Consider the following 21,772-nt stretch of genomic DNA (forward strand, 5'->3'; position numbering starts at 1 on the left):
CTGGTCACACACCCATGAAGTTGGTCCTACACACACAAACAAGATCTTTAAACTTCATTAAATAACGTAAGTACAGAAAGCTGAAGCAAAAGAAGGAAAACACACTTCAGATAATATTAAAGAATTTTAGAGCACTCAGACCCACAAACCATTAGTATCATTCAGATCTCAACTGAAGGCCAAGCCAAAGAGCAGACGCCCTTACTCCCTTCAACCTAGACTGTTGAACTGACCAGAGACGCAGTATGTATGGATAAACCAGAATTAGACTGCTAAGCATTTTCAGGTTTTATTCCAAAATATAATGCCTTTAGCTATTTGAAGGATATTTCATGAAAGATAGACTCCTATCAAAGCAACAAAGAAAAGGAAACATGACCAGTTTCCTTTGCCCTAATAACGTAAGCTTTTAACGGCTAAGCGATTCAACTTGAGCTTCACTTGGCAGAGGCTTATATAAAAAACTTTCTGTTGGCATTGGCTCCAAACAGGGCCTTTCGTATTTCAGGCATCTTTTGTCGGGCTAAGAGGTCCAGTCGACTTTCTAGGGTATTGGAAACCTTTATTCTCTGATTGCCACTGTAGACTTCCACACCTCCAGCTGCACTCATAGCCAGGTGCACGTCTTGATCAACTTGGACTTCCACACATTTTTGGGAGACTATCATGTACTTGGGGATGGCTTTTTGCACTGCAGCCTCCACCAGGAGGATGTCCTGTGGCCTGCAGCGTACGATTACCATGGGCTCCAGCAGTCGGAGCAGACCCTGAAGCACTAATTTATCCAGAAGCCCCTGGTAGACTTCCGGGTCAGCCACAATCCCGCCAAGTCTCAGCTTGGCATCATTCAGCAACTCGGAGATGAGGTCATCTCGGGCTCTCAGGACTTTCAGCCTTGCCTGATTCCTCATTGTGGACATCTGGATTTTCTTCTGCTGCTCTATCTGCTTCTCCTTCTTCTCATAATACTCCATAATCTTCAGTCGTTGGGTTTGCACAAGGCGTCCTTTCTCGATATTGAACTCTTCCTCAGACTTGGCATCTATTTCTTCTGCCTTCTCATTGGCTTCCTGCTCAATGAAAGCCATCATGTGCTTAATCTGCTTCTGCACATCGACATCACTCAGGGCCATGGTTGCCCCTGGAAAGGGGGGGCGGGAACTTGCAGGCCCTCTGGTTCCTTTGATTTAGGGCAGAGTTTCAGGAATGACTTCAGAGTTCCACTTCCTCAGCTATGGAGTGCAGAAGAGAAGGAAGGAGAGAGTCAGAGTCTATAAGGAAGGATCATGGAGACCATCTATTCACTGCTCATTTCACAGATGAGGAAACTGAGGCCCAGAAACGAAAAACAGCCTCTCCGAGGTCATACCCTATAAGAACAGAGATGTGAACCCGGGTTCCCAGAGTTCTACCTCTACTACACTCACCACTTTTCCGTCACTAAATAATCAAAAAAATTAGGGTAGACTTAGTCCAGAAGTTTTTTAGACAGTGATGGCTTAAGACTCGTATAGCAAATTAAAGAGATGAAATGCCAAATTAATACAGAAATGGGAAGTATAGGCCCATAGGTTGGAGAAGCCGGGGGAGAAGTCTAAGAAACTCATGGTCAGACAAGATTCAATGGAGGAAGGCTGCCTGGAGGCAGAAGGGTTTCAAGATCCCTCAAATAATACAGAGGCAGAATACCGGTAGACAGATGGTGGCATCTTGGAGGCAAGTGGGAAATGGGAGGGATTGAAGGTAGTCTTTTCATTGGAAGTGTTTTCCAAACCTAGATGTACATCTGAATCACCTAGGGAAACTTACAGAAATACAGATTTCTAGGCCCTACTACAGACTACTGAATCAGAATCTCTGCCAATAGGGTCTGAGAATCCATATGTTAAAAAGCCTTCCTGGGATGCTTAATGAGCTCAGGAAAATGATACATGAACAAAATAAGACTAGCAACAGCAGAGAAAGAAAATATTTTAAAAAGAACCAAACAAAATTTGGAGCTAAAGAATATAACTGAATTGAAAAATTCACTACAGGAGTTCAACAAGCTTAATTTGGAGAAGAACGAATCAGCAAATTCAAAGACACGTCATTTGAAATTATCCAGCCAGAGATACACATTAAAAAAAAAAAAAAAGTTAAGAAAGCCTAAGGGACTGGGGCGCCTGGGTGGCACAGCGGTTAAGCATCTGCCTTCGGCTCAGGGCGTGATCCTGCCGTTATGGGATCGAGCCCCACATCAGGCTCTTCTGCTATGAGCCTGCTTCTTCCTCTCCCACTCCCCCTGCTTGTGTTCCCTCTCTCGCTGGCTGTCTCTATCTCTGTCGAAAAAATAAAATAAAATCTTTTAAAAAAAAAGAAAAAAGAAAAAGAAAGCCTAAGGGACATATGGGACATCATGAAGTGAATCAATATACGCAATACGCACATTCCAGTGACAGGAAGTTTATTTGAAGAAATAAAGGCCAAACACTCCCCAAGTCTGAGGAAGGAAATGGACATCCAGGTTCACAATGAAAATAAGACAAGAATCAAGTCATGTCACTAAGACCAGTCAACAAAATACAAAGTAAGACAGCAAGAGATGAAGAGGGGCAAAAAAGCTACAAGACATACAGAAAACAATTAACAAAATGGCAATAGTACCTTCTTCCCTATCACTAATTATTTTAAATGTAAATGGATTAAACTCCTTAGAGTGGCTGAATAGATACACTCTTTTAAAAAGACTCAAATATATGCTGTCTATAAGATTCTCACTTTAGATTTAAGGACACACATAGGCTGAAAGTGAAAGAATGGAAAAAGATATTCTGTGCAAATGGTAACCGAAAGGGAGCAGGAGTTGTCATACTTATGTCATTCAAAATAGACATTAAGTCAAAAACTGTCACAAGGGGAAAAAAAGACATAATGATGAAAGGCCAATTCACCAGGAAGATATAATAATTATAAATATATATACGCACCCAATATCAGAGCACCCAAATATATGAAGCAAACATCAGAAGTGAAGGAAGAATAGACAGCAGTGCAATAATATTAGGAGATTTTAATATCCCATTTCAATAATGGATAGAATATCCAGACAGAAGATCAACGAGGAAACATAGGTGCTTGAACAAAAATATAGACCAAATGGACCTAACAGACATATAGACATATCCAGAACAGTCCACCCAACAGCAGCAGAATACACATTCTTCTCAAACCCACCTGGAACATTTTCCAGCAGAGGTCACATTAGGTCATAAAGCAAGTCTTAACAAACTTAAGAAGACTGAAATCATACCAAGTATCTTTTCTGACCACAATGGAATGAAACTGGAAATCAATAGCAGAAGGAAAACTGGAAAATTCATAAATATGTGGAAATTAAACGACACACTATTGAATAACCAATGGGACAAAGAAGAAATCAAAAGAGAAATTAGAAAATATCTTGAGCCAAACAAAAATGAAAATACAACATATCAAAACTTATGGTATGCAGCAAAAGCAGTACTAAGAGGGAAGTTTATAGCAGCCATTGCCTACATTAAAAAAAGAAGAAAGATCTCAAACAATCTAACTCTATACCTCAAATGATCTAGAAAAAGAAGAGCAAACTAAGACCAGAATTAGCAAAATAAAGGAAATAATAAAGATTGTGGGGCACCTGGGTGGCTCAGTCAGATGGGTGTCTGACTCTTGATTTCAGCTTGGGTCATGATCTCAGAGATGTGGGATTGAGCCCCGAATCAGACTCCACACTGGGCATGGAGCCTGCTTGGGATTCTCTCTCTCCCTCTTCCTCTCCCCCTCCCCACTGACTCGATCTAAACAAACAAAGAAACAAACAAAAATTTTTAAAAATAAAGATTAGAGCAGAAATGAAACAATGGGGGAAAAGCAATAAAACAAAAAGTTGGTTTTTGAAAAGAAATAAATAGGCAAACCTTTAGCTAGACAAAAAAAAGACTCAAAATCAATGAAAAATGAGTAGTACTACAGCCACAAAAATAAAAAAAGGATTATAAAAGACTACCATAAACAGTTACACACTGACAAATTGAACAATCCAGAAGAAATAAATTCCTAGAAACATACAACCCACCAATACTGAATTACAAAGAAACTGAAATTCTGAACATATCTATAACTAGTGAGGAGATCAAATCAGTAATCAAAAGCTTCTCAACAGACAAAAGCCCAGGACCAGATGGCTTCATTAGAGAATTCTACCAAAAATTTAAAGATTAATGCTAATCTTTCTCAAATGCTTCCAAAAAATTGAAGAATGAGAAACACTTCCAAAGTCATTCCATGAGGTTGGCATTACCCTGTACCAAAGTCAAAGACACAGCAAGAAAAGATGACCACAGGCCAATATTTCTAATGAACATATGTGTAAAATCCTCAAAAAATACTAGCAGACCCAATTCAACAGCAGCACACAGGAAGATTCATACACCATAACCAAGTGGTATTTATGCCTGTGATGCAAGGATGGTTCGACATACAAAAATCTATCAGTGTGATATACCATATTAACAGAATGAAGGATCAAATCATATGGTCATTTCAATATATGCAGAAAAGTCTTTAACAAAATTCAACATCCTTTCATGATAAAAACACTAGGAGTAGAAGGAAATTACCTCAATATAAGACAGGCCATATATGAAAAGCCCACAGCTAACATCATACTCAACACTGAAAAAACTGAAAGATCTAAGTCTTTTCTCTAAGAAAGATCTAAGAAAGATCTAAGTCTTTCCTCTAAGATCAGGAACAAAACAATGATGCCCACTCTTGCCACTTTTATTCAACATATTATTGGAAGTCTTAGCTATAGCAGTTAGGTAAGAGAAAGAAATAAAAGGTTTCCAAATCAGAAAAAAGAAGTAAAATTATCTCACATCTTACATCTTATATGTAGAAAACCCTAATGACTCTACAAAAAAAAAAAAAAAACCCAATTGGAACTAATTAAAAAATGCAGCAAGTTTGCAGGATATGAAATCAACATACAAAAATCATTTGTGTTTCTGACTAACAATGAGTAATGCAAAAAGGAAATTAAGGAAACAATCTTATTTGATATAATACTAAGTGAAATAAGTCAGTCAGAGAAAGACAAATACCATATATTTCATTCATATGTAGACTTTAAGAAACAAAACAATAAACAAAGAAAAAAAGAGACCAAAAAAAAAAAAAAACCCAAACAAACCAGACTCTTAAATTCAGAGAACAAAGTGGTTGTGTTAGAGGAGAGGTTGGTGGGGGGGATGGTTGAAATAGATAAAGGGGATTGAGAGTAATGAGCACTGAGAAATGTATAGAATTGTTGAATCATTATATTGTACACCTGAAATTAATATAACACTGTGTTAATTATACTTGAAGAAAAAAATTGAGTTGATACTGTATGTAAAGTGCTTAGAACAATGCCTTGGCACATGGGAAGTGCTGTTATTATTTGTATTACTAAAAAAAGAAAAGAAAGAAAAGAAAACAATCTCATTTATAATATCATCAAAAAGAACAAAATACTAGGGATAAACTTAAACAAGGATGCTAAATGCTTATATGCTACAAACTACAAAACACTGCTGCAGGAAACTAAATAAGACGCAAATAAATGGAAAGACATCCTATGTTCATAGATTAGAAGACTTAATATCAAGATATTCATACTAACCAATGCGATCTAAAAATTCAATGCAATCTCTATCAAAGTCCCAATGGCATTTTTTGAAGAAATAGAAAAACCAATTCTAAAATTCATATGGAACCACAAAGGACCCTGAATAGCCAAAATAACCTTGAAATTGAGAACAAAGCCAAAGGCCTCGTACTCATGACTTCAAAACATATTACAAACCTACGGTAATTAAAACAGTACGGTACTAGCATAAAGACAGAAATATAGACCAGTGGAGCAGAATAGAGCTAGAAATAAACCCACACGTATATCATAACGTGATCTTTGACAAAGGGGCCAAGACTACACAATGGGGAAAGGACAGTCTTTTCAACAAATGGTGCTGGAGAAACTGGATACCCGCAAGCAAAAGAATAAAATTTGATCTTTATCTTACACCATACACAAAAATCAACTCAAAATGGATTAAAGGCTTACACATAAGACCTGAAACCCATAAAACTCCCAGAAGAAAACATAGGGTAAAATCTTCATAATATTGGTCTTGGCAATGATTTCTTGGCATGACACCAAGCCCAGGCAATAAAAGCAAAATAGACAAACGGGGCCACATACAGACTCAAAATCTGCACAACAAAGAAAACGATACAGTGCTGAGGCAACCTGCAGAATGGGGAGAAAATATTTGCAAACCATATATCTGATAAGGGGTTAATGTCTAAAATACACAAGAAACTCCTATAACTCAATAGCAAAGAAAAAAAAATTTACCGGGCAAAAGATTAGACATTTCTCCAAGGAAGACATACAAATGCCCAGAAAGTATGTGAAAAAATGCTTAACATCACTAACATCAGGGACCTGAAAATAAAAGCCAAAATGAGATATTACCTTACACCTATTAGGATGGCCATTGTCAAAAAAACAAAAAACAAACAATGACAACAACAACAAAAAAACAAGTGTTGGCAAGGATGTGGAGAGATTGGAACCTTTGTGCACTATTGCTGGGAATGTAAAATGGTGTCGCAGCTATGGAAAATAGCACAGATTCCTCAAACAATTAAAAACAGTACTACTTAATGATCCAGCTATCCCACCTCCGGGTATTTATCCAGAAGAATTAAAATCAGGATCTTGAAGCGATATTAGCACTTTCATGTTCACGGTAGCACTATTCACAATAGCCAAGATATGGAAACAATCTTAATGTGCTTCCATCGCTAATGAATGGATAAAGAACATGTGGTATATACATAGAATGGACTATTATTCAACCTTTAAAAAAAAAAGAAAATCCTATGGTATATTGCAACATGATGAGTCTTTTTTTTTTAATTTTAATGTTTTTTTATTATATTATGTTAGTCACCATACAGTACATCCCCGGTTTCCGATGTAAAGTTCGATGCTTCATTAGTTGTGTATAACACCCAGTGCACCATGCAATACGTGCCCTCCTTACTACCCATCACCAGTCTATCCCATTCCCCCACCCCCTCCCCTCTGAGGCCCTCAGTTTGTTTCTCAGAGTCCATAGTCTCTCATGTTTCATTCCCCCTTCTGATTACCCCCCTTTCTTTATCCCTTTCTTCCCCTACCGATCTTCCTAGTTCTTATGTACCATAGATGAGAGAAATCATATGATAATTGTCCTTCTCTGCTTGACTTATTTCACTTAGCATTATCTCCTCCAGTGCCGTCCATGTTGCAGCAAATGTTGAGAACTTGTTCTTTCTGATAGCTGAGTAATATTCCATTGTATATATGGACCACAGCTTCTTAATCCAGTCATCTGTTGAATCTGGAGGATATTATGCTAAAGGAAATAAGTCATTCGCAGAAAGACAAACACTGCGTAATTCTATTTGCATGAGGTATCTGAAGTAGTCAAACTCAGAAGCAGAAAGTAGAATGGTGGTTGTCCCGGCCTGGGGATGGGGAAAATGCGCAATTGCTGTTTAATGGGTATAGATTTTCAGTCATGCGCATCTAGAGATTGGTCCTGTAACAATGCAGATACAGTTAACAATATTGTACTATACGTTTAAAAATTTGTTAAGAGGATAGATCTCATGTATTTTTTTTAACCACAATTAAAAAAAAAAGATAGAACGCCCAGAAAGATGCACTACTCACCAAATTTGGTGGTAAAACAACCCAGCATTTGTGATAAAGACCAAGATTTGGGGTTTGAAGTCTTACAAAGTGTCCCATTGTTTTAGGATGTAATTTTTTTTTTTTTTTAAAAACTGCAATTTTATAAACAGAGCCCAACATTCTCTGCTCCTAAATAAGACAATTAAATGGGTTGGGGTTTGGGGGGCTTTTTGTGTTTTGTTTTTTAAGTCTTCCTGGGTAACCCTGCTTGGTCACCCGCTTGGGAGCCACTACGAACGGAAGTGGAGAGAGTGGGAGATACAGGAAGCCCCAGGTTATGTTGCAGAGGAAGAAATGTACCCGACGAACCCTTACCCAGTGTCCTGCCAAGGGTCAGCCTTCACTCTGGCGCCGGGAGTCTGCGCACGGAATGTGGAACTTGGAACGCACACCGGAGCCTGGCACTGTGGCCGCCTTCTCTGCAGAGCACCCTCGCAGTCTGACCGGGCGACTCAAATCCACAGAGCCAGGCTGTCACTGGGGAAGGCTGGCCAAGCCTGCCAAAAGGAGGCCAAGAGGGATTTCCTTGGCACACAGGCCAGGCTGGGGGCTACCCTTGCATACTCGGAATCTCAATGAAGTTGGCACAAGGCGGGCTTCAGCTCTGGGGTGGGCTCCCTTTCTCCAAGCCCTCAGAAACAGATCTGCGTGTGAACCCAGGCAGTCAGCTTGTTAATTGACTAATGAAAAATACAGCTGTCGTGCTGGCAGATCATGACCTTCTCTCCGTGTATGTGGGTCGCACGGGAAGCCAAATTCAAAGGTTGTTTCATAAGAAACCAGAGCAAGCGAAATTTGCCAGATGCTCTTGAAGAGGGCCACGCCCACCACAGGGGCCGCTGGGCTCCGGCCTGGTCGGTGAGGAAGAACCTGCTTCCCAAGACCAGACAGGGCTTACATGGGCATCACCGGCTTCCACAGCATGGGTGCTGGAATCGGACTTCTGGAATTCAGATCCTACTTCTGCATTGGCCATCTCCATGACTTTGGGACAGCAGCTCACACCTCCAAGCCTCAGCGCTCTTGTCTGATAGAAATACCAATAGCACCCACATGGTAGGATCACCGTGAGGGTCAGATGGAAGCGGTGGAGGCTCGGCACCGTGCCAGCCGCAGCGTTCATCTTCGCGCCTGCTGGTGGTTCTCGTTCGTACTGCTCTTATTACCAGCTCTTCTCTGCCTTAGGCTTCATGCCCGTCTCAGTTACTCTTTGTGCGTAAAGAGTACTTACGACTGATTGGATTTCCAGTCCCAAAGTAAGTAGAAACACACCCGAGCCTTGCCTCCTGGTTTGAAGCCTGCCCGGAGCTTGGAGCTTCCCAACACTCCATTGGCCCCCTACGTTACCCACGGTCTCAGGGGACCAGCCACATCCCTGGCGATGGTGGGCGAAGTCCGGAATTCCAGGGCGCTTGGGCAGGGGGTGGGGTGTGAAGTCATCTCAGACTGGCCCCCAGGACCGTCCTGGAACCTGCTCTCCTGCGTTCCCACCTCGTCCTTCGCTCCCACCTCAAAACAGCTCGTCAGTGCTGGCCTGACAGCAGCTGCAGGGTGGGGCAGGGTCGAAAGTCGGGGATTGAGCAAGTGTGTCTGCAGGAATGTGGTGCCTTGTAACGCGTCTGGCAGATAGAACTTCCAGTCTGTCTGGGATGGGGATTATGAGCCCACATGGGCCTGTGGCTTGAGCAAAAGAACAAAACAAACCAAGCACTGTGAAATGTACATGCCTGCCCTCGCGGAGGACACAGACCCCTCCTCGCCAGTGAGGCAGGCTCACACTGGAATGGCGTGCACCTGGCCCACCCTTGGGGCTGGGGGCCGCATCCGGGGCTCTCCAAGCCAGGCCTGTGCTCTCGAACTATCTAGCACCATGGCCTCTTCATTGTCCGCCCCACACCCACCCCAACATAACAGGCTCAGTCCGACCTAACAGCTTTTTTGGATCTCGGCATTCTCTTGGCTAAAAAGCCCTCCTCTTCTTATCTCCGTTTAACGAAATCCCACCTGTATCTTCAAGGCCCAGTTTGAGCCCCACTACTCCTTGACCTCTGGACTCCTCAAAATAATGCCAGCATGGCCTATTTTCCAGATAGAATTCAGGGCTGGACTCAGTGTCTTTTGTTGCCCCAGTTATTTTGTTTCCTCTAGGAAATTCCTTGAGAACAAGACGCTCCTTCTCTGGCAGGGGCTGCATGGAGGTAGGAACTTGTTAAACATGCATTGATTGGATTAAGGGCTTAGGAATGGAGCCAGCGGCTGGAGGGGGGAGAATTTCCTTCTTTTTTTTTTTCTTTTGTCTTTTTTATTGTGAAATGTAACACACATTCAAAAAAGCATATCAAATGTAAATGGATGGCTTAATGAATTCTTAAGAGGCAAATATCCTGTAACCATCACCCAGGTCAAGCCATAGAACCTTGCTCACACCCCAGAAATCCCTCCTCATGACCTTGGGGAAGGAAACATTTTCAAAACTGCTGACTCGGCATCGATGGGCATAGGAGGGATCCTCAGAGGAAGTGTGCACTTGGAAATCTCCCTTCTCTGGCCCTCGCCTCTGTTGGCCCGTGTGTTACTCTGTGAAGTGCAGCGTCCCCAGCGCCATGACGGTGGGGGGGGGGAGGTCCTCTGGTGGGCAAACCGTGTCTGTCAGGCTGGAGCCGTGCCCAGACCCTGGAGCAACTGTTCTTCATTCCAGCTGGGGTTTGTAAGCAAGTCTGAGGGCAGACATATCTGGGTGTGGGCTCCCTACCCCAGCCAAAAGAGAGGAAGTGCCAAATGTGGGCCTCCAGACACATAGAGATGACAGAGTGAGGGAGGAAAGGGGCTTTCCAGAGCTTGGAGCACAGGGTAACTTGCAGACCCCAGGAAGTGGGTGAGGAAATTTAGAAGAATAATGACTCCTTTGGGGGAATTTCAAATACTAAATATGTGGGAAGGGTGCATCCCCTTTTTTTTCTTTCAACAAATACGTGTTGAACACTTATTATGTGCCAGGCGCTAGAGATTGAGAACAAGGCAGACGCCAGCCTTGTCTCCCAAGCCCACAATGTGATGGGGAAAAGGAACGGGTAAGCAGGTCCTCACATTACAGTCTGGTGTGTTAGGAACCAGCACTTGCCAGGAAATTAAGTGAATGAAGGGATGTAATCCCTAAGCCCCCTTCCAAGCTCATCGTGCACTCTCCTATAATGTATCACCCTTCAGACAGGTAAACTGGGTAGTGGGTGGTTTGAGACATACCATCAGTGACAACAGACACCTCACCTCACCTCACCTCCCTAAGCCCCCTTCCAAGCTTCATCGTGCACTCTCCTATAATGTATCACCCTTCAGACAGGTAAACTGGGTAGTGGGTGGTTTGAGACATACCATCAGTGACAACAGACACCTCACTGTGGAGGCAGGTGCCCTGGAAAAGGTAGCGGGTTGGTAGTATTCATTAAGGTGAATTTATCCATATAGTCAAGAATTGCTCAATCTGCATGGACATCCTATTCTAAGCAATACCTTCGAGTTTCCAGAGAGGATCTGGCTCAGAAATGTAGAGAGGTGCCTGGCACCCAAATGGGTTGGGATGGCAGCCAGGAAAGGACACAGGCTGCAGGCTTCAGCCGAAGGAGCAGTCCGGAGAGCAAGGGCTCATCCAGGAGGGAGGGGTCAAGACGGGCACCAAAGTGGACCATTTCGGTGGGCAGGAAGAGTGAGATAGTCCGGAGAGGCACAATGCTGTGGGCAAAGGCACGATGGTGAGGATGTGCAGGAGGACTGGTTTGGGCAGCAGCAAACAGGCCCACAGTGGCAGTGGGAGTCAGCGATGTCCGGAAAGAAGGTGCGAGTTCAGCTGGGGATGGTTTGAAATGTCCATGACTGAGAGCTGGAACACCAGGTAAAGGAGACTCATCAAAGGCTTCCGAGCAGGGCTGCAACTTGGCCACCTAGATTTAGGAAGCTTAGCCTTGTGGTGGCAGAGGCAGGACAGTCTAGCTGTAAGCCAAGCGCCGGGTTGAGACTGCACGGGTGAGCACCTAGACAAGAACGCAGGAAGGGAGGTTTGGGATGGAAGGGCATGTGGTCGAAGAGCCGGCAGCTTTGATGACGCAGGGGCTGGCCCTGGTGGCACCTGCTACAGCTCCCTGCACGGGGCCCAGCCGCTCAGCTCGGGGTGAAGATGTGGGAAAGCGGCCCTTCTGCCTGCTGCTCCCTCTGAAGCAAGCTGGGGGGAAAGAAAGCAATACCCAGAGAGTTCATTTCATCAGAAAATAAAAGGAGACACCCAGAGAGAAAATCAGAAGAAGCCGTAAAGCTTTATCTCTGCTTCAGTGGCTAAGGAGTGATGGGCCACATGCAGTTTTATGCCAGGAACTCCATCCCAGTGGCAAAGCAGGCTTTGGTTGGGGCCAGAGAAAGTGAATGCCAACAGGAACCAGGCAGGTAATATGAACGCGAGAACCGGGCAGGGTCAGAAACGTTCCTCCCCAAATACTTTCCATTACGAATTCACAGCTTAATTCCTCCTTTTCAGACATCTGCAGGAAGCCTTCTTCAAAGCAGCCAGCTTCTCCAAGGGTAATCTGCTTCAAAGTTGCATAGCTAAAAGGTTTTCAGCGAGGGCTTCCCCCCAAAAGAGAGGCCCTTCCATTCCATCCCTGACTAAAGGGTCCCTGTCATCCTTCCTTCCTAGAACCGCACTCCTTGAGCTGCCTGTGGGGAGATTTGCACGGGACAGCCGTGGTTGCCCCAGGAAGTCTCCCGAGGGCCTGAGGGTGAGTATGAGGTCAGTACGAAGCCCAGAGGCACAAGCACTTGGAGGGAGCTAGCTGGCCAAGTCTCCGGTCTGTGAGCTATGGTCAGGGACAGTCTCGAGAGAGTGCAGGTGCTCTGCTTGCTCAGAAACACACAGGAACAATGTTTGCTACCAGTCCTCAGCTCAGGGGACACATTCAGACAGCAAGCGCTGCTTCAATATTGATTTAAGTCTCATTGTTACAGGTCCTGACTGGCCTCAGCTCAGCTGTGAGACACAGCTCAAGCCCTGACCCAGGGAGGCTGTGGCTTACAAGGAGGAGAATGTATCCATGCAACTCTGTCCCTCACCATGCACAGAGACTTCCACAATGACCCTGTTGGAGAAAGTACTATTTCTGATCACCCCCCCCATACTCGTCTTACCCCTTCCCGCAGAGTCCAGTACACAGCAGTAGATTGGCAATAATTATTTGTTGGACCCATAGATGAATGATGGGTGATGAGGACATTGTCTCCCCCAGAGATTGTCACAACCACAGGATTTGCAACCCTCTTTCAGACAAAAGAGAGAGGCATGTGGAGTTGGGAAGAGGGTCTGCAGTGGCCTGCCCCAGATGGATACCTCCTTGTGTCCTGTCCACATTCCTGGAACAGAAAAGCTCAATAAGAACTTGTAAAATGTAATTGTTTAAATGAGTTTCCCCAGGGTCCTCTGGTTGAGTTTATTCTACTCAGATCAGTGACTGGAAGGCCCAGGCAGGCTCCCACAATCCTAACCCATCCTCTCATCAGAGATGACACTCAGTATAATTAAGACCAACCAGAATGATCCTGCCTCAGTTGGAACAGGATCATGAAAGACCTCTGCTCTGCCAGACATGAACTCTTTAGATGTTGAATCAGGAGGTCAGAAGAAGCCAGGAAAAGGCCTGGAGTGACAGGGGCAGGGGGAGCATTTACCAACCAACATGCATTATTTCAGGATTTTACAACCTATTGGGCCAATGGGGTGGAAAGTGAGTCCTGCCCCTGTGGAATCTACTAGAAATTCCCACCCTTCACTGAAGGGCTCAGGAGCCCATAATTTAGGATACAGCTACTGTGTTGCATGTTCTATTTCCTCAGTTTTTAGTCTCTGTGCTTCTGTCTGCATCATTTCTAGTGCCGTGTCTTCAACGTGACAGGTACTTTCCTCTACAATGTCCCATCTGCTGTTAAAGCCCAGCTGGTGAAATTTTCATTTCAGGTATTGTAGTCTTCAACTCTAGAAACTCAGTTTGGTTCTCTCTCTATCTTCCGTTCCTTTCCTCCCCATGTTCACATTTTCCTTTAAGTCCTTGTATATAATTATAATGCCTCTTTAAGTCCTCATCTGCTAATTTCACTCTTTCTGTCATTTCTAGGTTTGTTTTTATTGACTCATTAGTTTCCTGATTACATTTCCCTAGTCTTTTGCATGTCTGGTAATTCTTGACATTCTGAATTTTGTGTTGTTGAATGTCTGTATTTTGTTATTGTCCTTTAAAGAGTCAAGAAATTTGTTTCAGCCAACAGTCATGGTCACAGTGGGTGAACTTAGTTTTTATGAGGCTTATTTATAAACTTTGTTGAGGGGACATCTGGAGGTACTTTTATTCTAGGGCTAATTTAGCCCTTCTACTCATAGATAACTTTTCTGAAGTTTCTCTGAATTTTCTGGACATTCAACAAGGTCTCTCCACGTTGGCTGGTTGAAAGTCAATCACGTCCCAGCCATGTATGAGTCCAGGAAACTGGCCCATGTTCCCTGGCAGTCCCTTTGCTAACATTGAGGGGTTTCACTGTATGTGTGAGAAACTTAGTATTAGCAACAGTCTCAGGAGGATAGTTCTGGAGCCTTTGTTGCTGTCCTAGTCTCTCCTCTCTGATACTCTGCCTTGAAATGTCTTCTCAGTTACCTCCTCAACTCAGGAAGATTGCTGTGGTCTTTAGCTTCCCCCTCACTGGCTGCAGTTCAAAAAGTGCTTCCACCAGAAAGGCTGTAGGGTGACACAGGGCTTGTCCCATTTGTTCGTTTCCTTCAGGAATCACATTCCTGTGCTACGTACTGTCCAATATCTGAAAACAGTGATATCATGTATTTTGTGCAATTTTCCAGGAGCTTATATTCAGAAGGTATTACAGGCAGAATGTGTCCCCTCACCTCCAATGCCTAAAGTGATGGTGTTAATAGGTGGGGCCTTTAGGAAGTCACTAGTCATGAGGGCTCTGCCTCATGAATGGGATTAGAGCCCTTATAAAAGAGGCCCAGCAGAGCTCCCTTGCCCCTTCTTCCATGTGAGGATACAATAAGAAGTCCACAACCCAGAAGAGGGCCCTCACCCAACCGTGCTGGTAAACGGATCCCAAACTCCCAGCCCCTAGAACTGTGAGAATTAAGTTTCTGTTGCTAATAACCTACCCGGTCCATGGTATTTTGACAGAGCAGCCTGAACGGACTAAGACAAAAGGCAGTCTGGTACCAGTGACTCGGGTCTGGTAGAAATGGGAATCTCTGCTCCCTCCGCATGAAGCGCATTCCATACAATGATGTGCTCTTCCAGCCCCTTCTCAAGAGGCTGGTTTGCAAGGAACAGAAGCGGTCTGTGGCTGACTGAACAGACAAGAAAGCTCAAAGGATCATGGTAGCTCACAGGATCGCGGAAGGGCCAGAGAAGCTGCTCAAGACTGACTTCATAGGAACCATGCCTGACACACGCCTCAGAAACTGTTCTGATGAGAAAACCACTCTTGGTACCATTGCTGCCATCGAACTCTGACAATCAGTGTGTACAGCTGTCACTTCTACACCAGGAACTTAAATATACCACAGGCACCACCACTCCGCCTACCCTTAGCTGCCACTTCCTGTCAGGAACTAGACTGTGTACCCACCGCTAAAGCTGCAGTCCCCACACAGAGTGTGCCCTGTATTTAACTGTCGTTGCACCGGCTCTAGAGTCTGACAAGGAAAGCAAGAGTCTGTAATTTTCAGCCTCCATAAGGGATGATCTTTTCTTCCCACCAAGACTCATGAAGTGGAAGATTCCCCCCAATTCAAAATGTCACCATGATGTTTGTTGAGTGGCTAAAACACCCACTATGGAGGAACTACCCTTAGTGAGTCTTGGATGGCTTTCTGGCACTCTTAACACTGAAGCATGGAATAAAATCACTGATTTGGTTTCTGGAAGAGAGATCTGTCATCCAGTCTCCTTTGGAGCTTATGGGAGGAGGTTACTCCCTGATCATATGCATATTCCATACCAACAACCTCCAGGAAGCATCCTTTTCTATAGTTCAGCAATTGGTAGAAACACCATCAGCTATAATGACTGGTCCTCTGACCTCAGGTTGCAGAAGAAGACAGGAATTAAGATGGCAAAATATTATTAATGGTTCTTGAGCCAAAAATTCTGAGAGGCTGGGACATACTTATGAGTTTCTGGTGTGTACTGAACTGGAAAAAAAGGGATCTAGCTGTATTCTAGAAGTATAATGAGAAATGAATACCATGTGAGCCAATCTTATTGGATTTCTTTATTGTTCTGATCATCAAGGACCACTGACCTTTAACAAACGCTCCAAAATTTAATCCATTACTAACACCTTACCTAAAAAAACTGCGCAAGTTACATCATGTTGGAGTCCTAAGAAAAAAGGATGCTGACAGGAGGTTTTAGGGGTGGGAAGGAAAAGAGGAATGGGTATAGCATATGGCATGATGCTATGAAGGTGGGCCAGGTGGAGTCTGGGAAGCAGGAGAGCCCTAGAGAGAGAAGAGGCTCTAGTCTGAAAATAGGGGACATGTGTGGAGGAAAGAAGCACAACAGAAGATAAGAACGGCTCGGGTAAAATGATGATAACCATTCTACCTCCTTACCAATAATTCTAAGAAAGAGTTTCAGAGGGTGGAGAAGAGTACCTACTACAGTCCAAGAATTAGGGGTTCAGAGTGAGCACAGATTTATGTACTGACAAACCAACTCACTGAAATTTGGAACAAATCATGGATTTGACTTGGATCCTTCTCACTTCCGCCTTCCCTTGAATTTTGCTTCTCCTAAAGTTCTTTATTTCTAGTATAGCTTGGGGAGACCTAGGAACCTTGGTGTGTAATAATCCTGATAGAATGGAATTGCCGGTTGCCCCCCCAGCGCACATCTCCTGCATACCTGCCACTCACTGTGGGGGAACCCACAGAATCTGAATGGGAGCAAAACTCTGGACTTGAATTGGCCCCAATAGGCCCAATCAGGGGAGTCCCAACCGCCTGTCACAGCGATGGATCCAGGGATGGGCAGTAGCCCCGGTGTAAGGCAACAACCGTCTGACATCCTGCTGGCCACCATGACTGGTTCAGGGATGAACTAAGCTGATCTGATCAGAAGAAATCCAAACTTTTGTGCAACGAGTGAGTCAAGAGATGCTCTCTCTCCTCCTGGGCAGTGTGGTGTAAAAATAGAGCCAGAGTTTTGATCAAGCCGTGTCTGAAGTTCGAGTGACTTCTGGATGTTTCGATTTAAAAAGTCCATATGCTTCCTTTGCTGGTGAAGCCGATTGGGTTGACTTTTCCATTTCTTGCAACCCAGACCATCCTAGCCTAGAGACCAAATGATCTACTGGAATCCATTTTTCCATTTCTGGGGTAGATGGGAGGGGACACAAACAAAATGACTAAAAAATGAATATATTGTAGAGCCTTACTGTCCTCCTGGAGTTCTAAGCTTGGTTTAGGCAGTTGGTTGCATGGTTAGGAATAGGAGATGGGAAAGGTTTGAAAAGTGAGCAAGAAGCCCAATGAAGGGAGAGAGAAAATAAAAACAGGAGATTAAAAAGCAAAAGAGAGGGAGAAGGTCGATGCAAACATAACATAGAAGGCTCAGAGTTAGCTTCCCCTTCCGCATGCTGTGTTACCAAGCCCAGTGGATCCTGTCATCTACATAGCCCTGATCCCCAGGGCCTCCTCTTTACTTCCACAGCGATGATCGGTTCAGACCTTCGTGACCTCTCTCCTTCTCATGCTCTCTGCATTCACTCTCATGCCCTCCAAATTTATCTTCTACACCACCAGAGCGATCTTCCCAAAAGAGAGCTCTAAACTTGTCATTTTCCTATGGAAAAACTTTTGATGCCTCCCTCCTGTGGAACGTGGGAAATAGCTGAGCTTTGAAGACAGATCATTTTGAAATCTATCTCTGCCACTTACCAGCTGTGTGACTTTGGGCAAATTTCTTCATTTCTCTGCACATCACCGATCTCAACTATAGGCAGGGTTCCTTTGGTTACCAGTGACAGAAAACGACCCCATGCTCATTAGGCAAAAGGGGAAGAGAAACTCATTAACTCTAGTGACCAACTGAAGAACAATAGTACAACAGAGCCCCCAGGGATAACTAGAAGCAGAACTCACAAATAGCCTGTATTGTCTCTGCCCTTTTTTGGGGGTGGTGGTGGTGAGGGAGGCTTGTATTTCCATTTTTGCTTCTCTCTGCATTTTACCTTTATTTTCTTGGATTGGTTATTTCATGAATCGCTGAAACATGAACGACCAACAGCTTCCAGGCTCACATCTTCTAGTTTAGTTAGCAAAACAGGGGAGACTCCTGTTTTGAATCCCAAATTCAAACCTTTCAGAAAGGGTTCTGACTGTCCTGTCTTGGATCAGGCACCCACCCAGGGCTAATCAACGGGGGTCAGGGGCAGGATGTGTAAGAAGATAGCCCCTTCTATTTAAACCACATGATCACAGACAATGAATGAGAGAGAACATTTAGCAGAAGCAAATGGTCTGTTCTGGATGGACAGACAACCCAACAGAGGTTCTTTACAAATTTTATCTTGTGTGGTTGTTTTGGGGGCCAAAGAAGATGACCCACATAGATGACTGCCAAGTGCCCACACCACACCTGGTCACAGTACACAGCTCTGCAAATTCTCAGCTAAGTTCCCAATTTAATACAAATCAGTTTCCCTGCACCACTAATCCTGTACTCCGTCCACCCTAGACGGCTCACCAATCCCAAAAAAGTGTGTGCTGTGTCTTCCTACCCTGTGCACGGCTGGCTAGCAATTCTGATCTTACTCCTATTAGCCCCTTAAATCCTAGGTCAGTGATCGCCTTCCACAAATCTTTCCTCGGCACACCTAGAGCTAGGCACTAGCAGCCTTCTCTGTACTTCCAGAGGCCTGGTCCTTAGCCTCCGGCACAACACGGACCACATTACATAGTAATTACCTGTTTGCTCATCAGCTTGTTTTCGCCTCCCCTCCACTGATTGTGCCTTTCCAGCTCTTCGTCCCACGTCCAGGAATAAAGCCTGGCATCTAGTAGACCTCAGTAAACCCTGTGAAATGAAACGCTGGGTGAATCACTGAAAAGGAGGAAGCAGAGGGAAAAGAGAAGAAGGCTAAGGATAGATTTCAATGTTCTCACACAGACCTGTGTGTGTTCTGACACTTGCAGTCACAAAGGGAGAAAACTAAGCACAGAGTCTATGGGACGCTTGGAAACAAAGTTGCTTCCTGTCCCTCCAGTGCCGAAATTGGAAAACTGTTTTGTTTTCTTTTTTTTAAGATTTTATTTATTTGTTTGACAGAGACATTGAGAGAGGGAACACAAGCAGGGGTAGTGGGAGAGGGAGAAGCAGTCTTCTCACTGAGCAGGGAGCTTGATGCGGGGCTCCATGCAGGGCTCGATCCCAGGACCCTGAGATCATAACCTGAGCCAAAGGCAGACGCTTAACGACTGAGCCACCCAGGTGCCCCTGCTTTTTGGTGTTTTGTTTTGTTTGTGCTTTTTTGGTTTGTTTGTTTCTGTTTTAACCACTTGAGGCATTATCTTCTTTGCTCATAGGAAAGCAGGCCTTCTGTTGAGATCTGTTTGGTCCTTCCAGCTAACCCATCTGTGGGCTGAGCTGGGGATTCCAGGATAAATCCCCCCCTCCCCCAATACATTCCACATACACACTGGTGGAATCAGCCCAGAACTCTAAGTATTCCTGGCAGTCAGTTTTGGTTTTTCTATGGGCCAAAGGGGTGAGGTCATCCTCGCCAGTGAAATCACCACTGCATGATTCATCCGACATTGGTTCCCCACTTGGGGTGCTCTGACGTTCCCCGAGCTTCTCCCAGAGCAGCCAGAACCTGGGGTCCCTGCCATTTTTCTTTCTTTTTTTTTTTTTTTTAAGATTTTATTTATTTATTTGACAGAGATAGAGACAGCCAGCGAGAGGGAACACAAGCAGGGGGAGTGGGAGAGGAAGAAGCAGGCTCATAGCAGAGGAGCCTGATGTGGGGCTCGATCCCATAACGCCGGGATCACACCCTGAGCCAAAGGCAGACGCTTAACCGCTGTGCCACCCAGGCGCCCCCCTGCCATTTTTCAAGGTTCTGGAACCAATTCTCCAGCTCCCTGGGTCCCTAGTCAGTAACTGCCCTTTTGAGAAGTACTGTAAAAACTGAGAGGAGGGAGTCCTGGATGGGGGAAGCCTCTGAGAAGCCTCTCTCCTCCAGTCCCAGGACGGATCTCATCATCCCTCATAAAGGCCCTCCCCATGTCTGCAGCAACTGCTTCTCCCCTTGTCCCAAAGCTTTTGCCAGGATCTGTCAGGACACATTCTGAATGGCTCCGGGGTTCTCAGGGGCGAGACCTGATTCCACCCTTATGAATGAGCTCACATTTATAGATGAGAAAGCTGAGGCCAGGAGAAGAGGAGCGACGTGCTCAAGGTAACACTGTTAACTAGTGTCAGAGCTGGGACCCAATGCACTTTCCCCGCTGGGGGTACTCTGGATCTCCTTAACCTCTTCTGATAGACCTTCATTTTAGAACACTAGTCTCTGTACATGCTGCCTGAAGAAATGGTCCTGTCGGCAAAGAGGACAAGTCCTCCTTTCTTCCCCTCTCATAGAAAGTGGCAGAGACCGGCCTTGAACCAAGACCTGACTTCAAGGCACTGTACTGCCTTCCTTAATGTGTCGTTCAGTACACACAAACTATCTTCCAGATTGACCGCCTCACCTAAAGCAGTAGGGCAATGGCAATACCCACACTTAGACCCAAATGGAGGGGTCTCGTGAGATGTTCAGTGTGACCCCACAAGGACCTTCCAATAATCTAGGAAGTCTTTCTGGGACAGTGGAAATCAGATTAGGGGTTTGAGAGTTGAGGCCTGGAAGTGAGGCATGGGGACATTCTCCAAAGTGTGCTCCATGTTGACTGCCGGAATTAGTAGGAAGCCTTCGGTATAACCACTTTGCCTCTCTAGGTCTGTTTGCCCATGGTCCAGTTGACTTGGCAAAGCCTCTCAACATAGCATTTTCCAATCTTGTGAATCAATGAAAGCGATTTTTCCATGTGAGCAGGGGGCGGGGGGGGGGCTGTCGTGGTGCAGTGTGGAGTGTATCCACTCTCCCCTGCCCTCTGCCCGGTGCCTAATGGTCAAAGCAGCACGAGAGGCCAGGGAACAGGACCCGGCCAGATGGTGTCGCCGAGCTTTGCCCAGGCAGGGGTCAGGGGTTTCCTCCTGGATCAGTGGCCAAGTCTTAGAGCAAGAGTATCACTCCTCAGGGATCACAACCTAACACCTTCGAAGGACACTCGGGACTGCAAGGGGACCTCCGAGAATGCTGCCTCCAGAGGAAGCACGGGTACATTTGCCGCATCCGAAGCCCGCAGGGTCTCCCTTTTGCTAGCTGAGTGGGTATTGCTTCAGACGTTCAAGACGCTGTAACTCCCTTAGTCACCAGTTTCAAAGTACATGATTCAAGCTCCGTGCAGTGAACAGCCTGGGGTGGTGGTGGTGGTGTGGGGAAACAAGCAATAAGCCGGAGTCCCTATTCTCCAGCTGTGGGACCACCACCACCCCTCCCCCACCACCCCACGCACCTTAAAACAAATTTTTTTTTAACCTTCTTGGCCTTTCTTCCTTCCCTGATTTCTAGTTCTGTTGTGCACGTAGAGGCCGATAGGATGGATCCTGCCTACCGGGTGGAGTTTAAATATATATGTATAATTTCGCATGACTATTGCGTCATCGTTGAAGTCGTCGTGGTTCCCCAAGAGGCCTCCTAGGCTCCTTCCAGCACCCGGGCCTTTGGACGCTTCCAGGCGCTGCGGGCACTTGCGCGAGGAGCCCTCAGCTCCTCCGGAGCGCTTCCCTCTCCGTCCCCTCCCCCAGCCTCACCTTCCCC

The 21,772-nt window shown here is 45.1% G+C and overlaps 2 protein-coding genes across 4 annotated transcripts in view; one reads left to right on the top strand and one right to left on the bottom strand.

Moving 5' to 3' along the window:
* Positions 1 to 292: 292 nt before the first annotated feature.
* Positions 293 to 18,926, bottom strand: ATP6V1E2 (ATPase H+ transporting V1 subunit E2). 3 transcript variants are annotated; one of them, XM_034659080.1, is made up of 2 exons: positions 18,816 to 18,926; positions 293 to 1,232 (listed from the first exon to the last, which is right to left on the bottom strand). In XM_034659080.1, the coding sequence occupies exon 2, from the start codon at positions 1,131 to 1,133 to the stop codon at positions 453 to 455; it is 681 nt and encodes a 226-aa protein (XP_034514971.1). In that variant the 5' UTR covers positions 1,134 to 1,232; positions 18,816 to 18,926; the 3' UTR covers positions 293 to 452. The 3 variants fall into 3 exon arrangements, with proteins under 3 accessions (XP_034514971.1, XP_034514973.1, XP_002912458.1); XM_034659082.1 differs by lacking the exon at positions 18,816 to 18,926 and adding an exon at positions 15,000 to 15,087; XM_002912412.4 differs by lacking the exon at positions 18,816 to 18,926 and adding an exon at positions 8,126 to 8,654.
* The window catches only part of RHOQ (ras homolog family member Q), a 49,465-nt gene continuing 39,249 nt past the window's right edge, over positions 11,557 to 21,772 (top strand). The window contains exons 1-2 of the mRNA XM_019793495.2: positions 11,557 to 11,699; positions 12,336 to 12,379. Coding sequence (XP_019649054.1) covers positions 11,557 to 11,699; positions 12,336 to 12,379 — 187 coding nt within the window. The remainder of the gene's footprint in view (positions 11,700 to 12,335; positions 12,380 to 21,772) is intronic.

Source organism: Ailuropoda melanoleuca, chromosome 4 (genome assembly GCF_002007445.2).
Source record: "Ailuropoda melanoleuca isolate Jingjing chromosome 4, ASM200744v2, whole genome shotgun sequence".
In the NCBI taxonomy this organism is placed as follows: domain Eukaryota; kingdom Metazoa; phylum Chordata; class Mammalia; order Carnivora; family Ursidae; genus Ailuropoda; species Ailuropoda melanoleuca.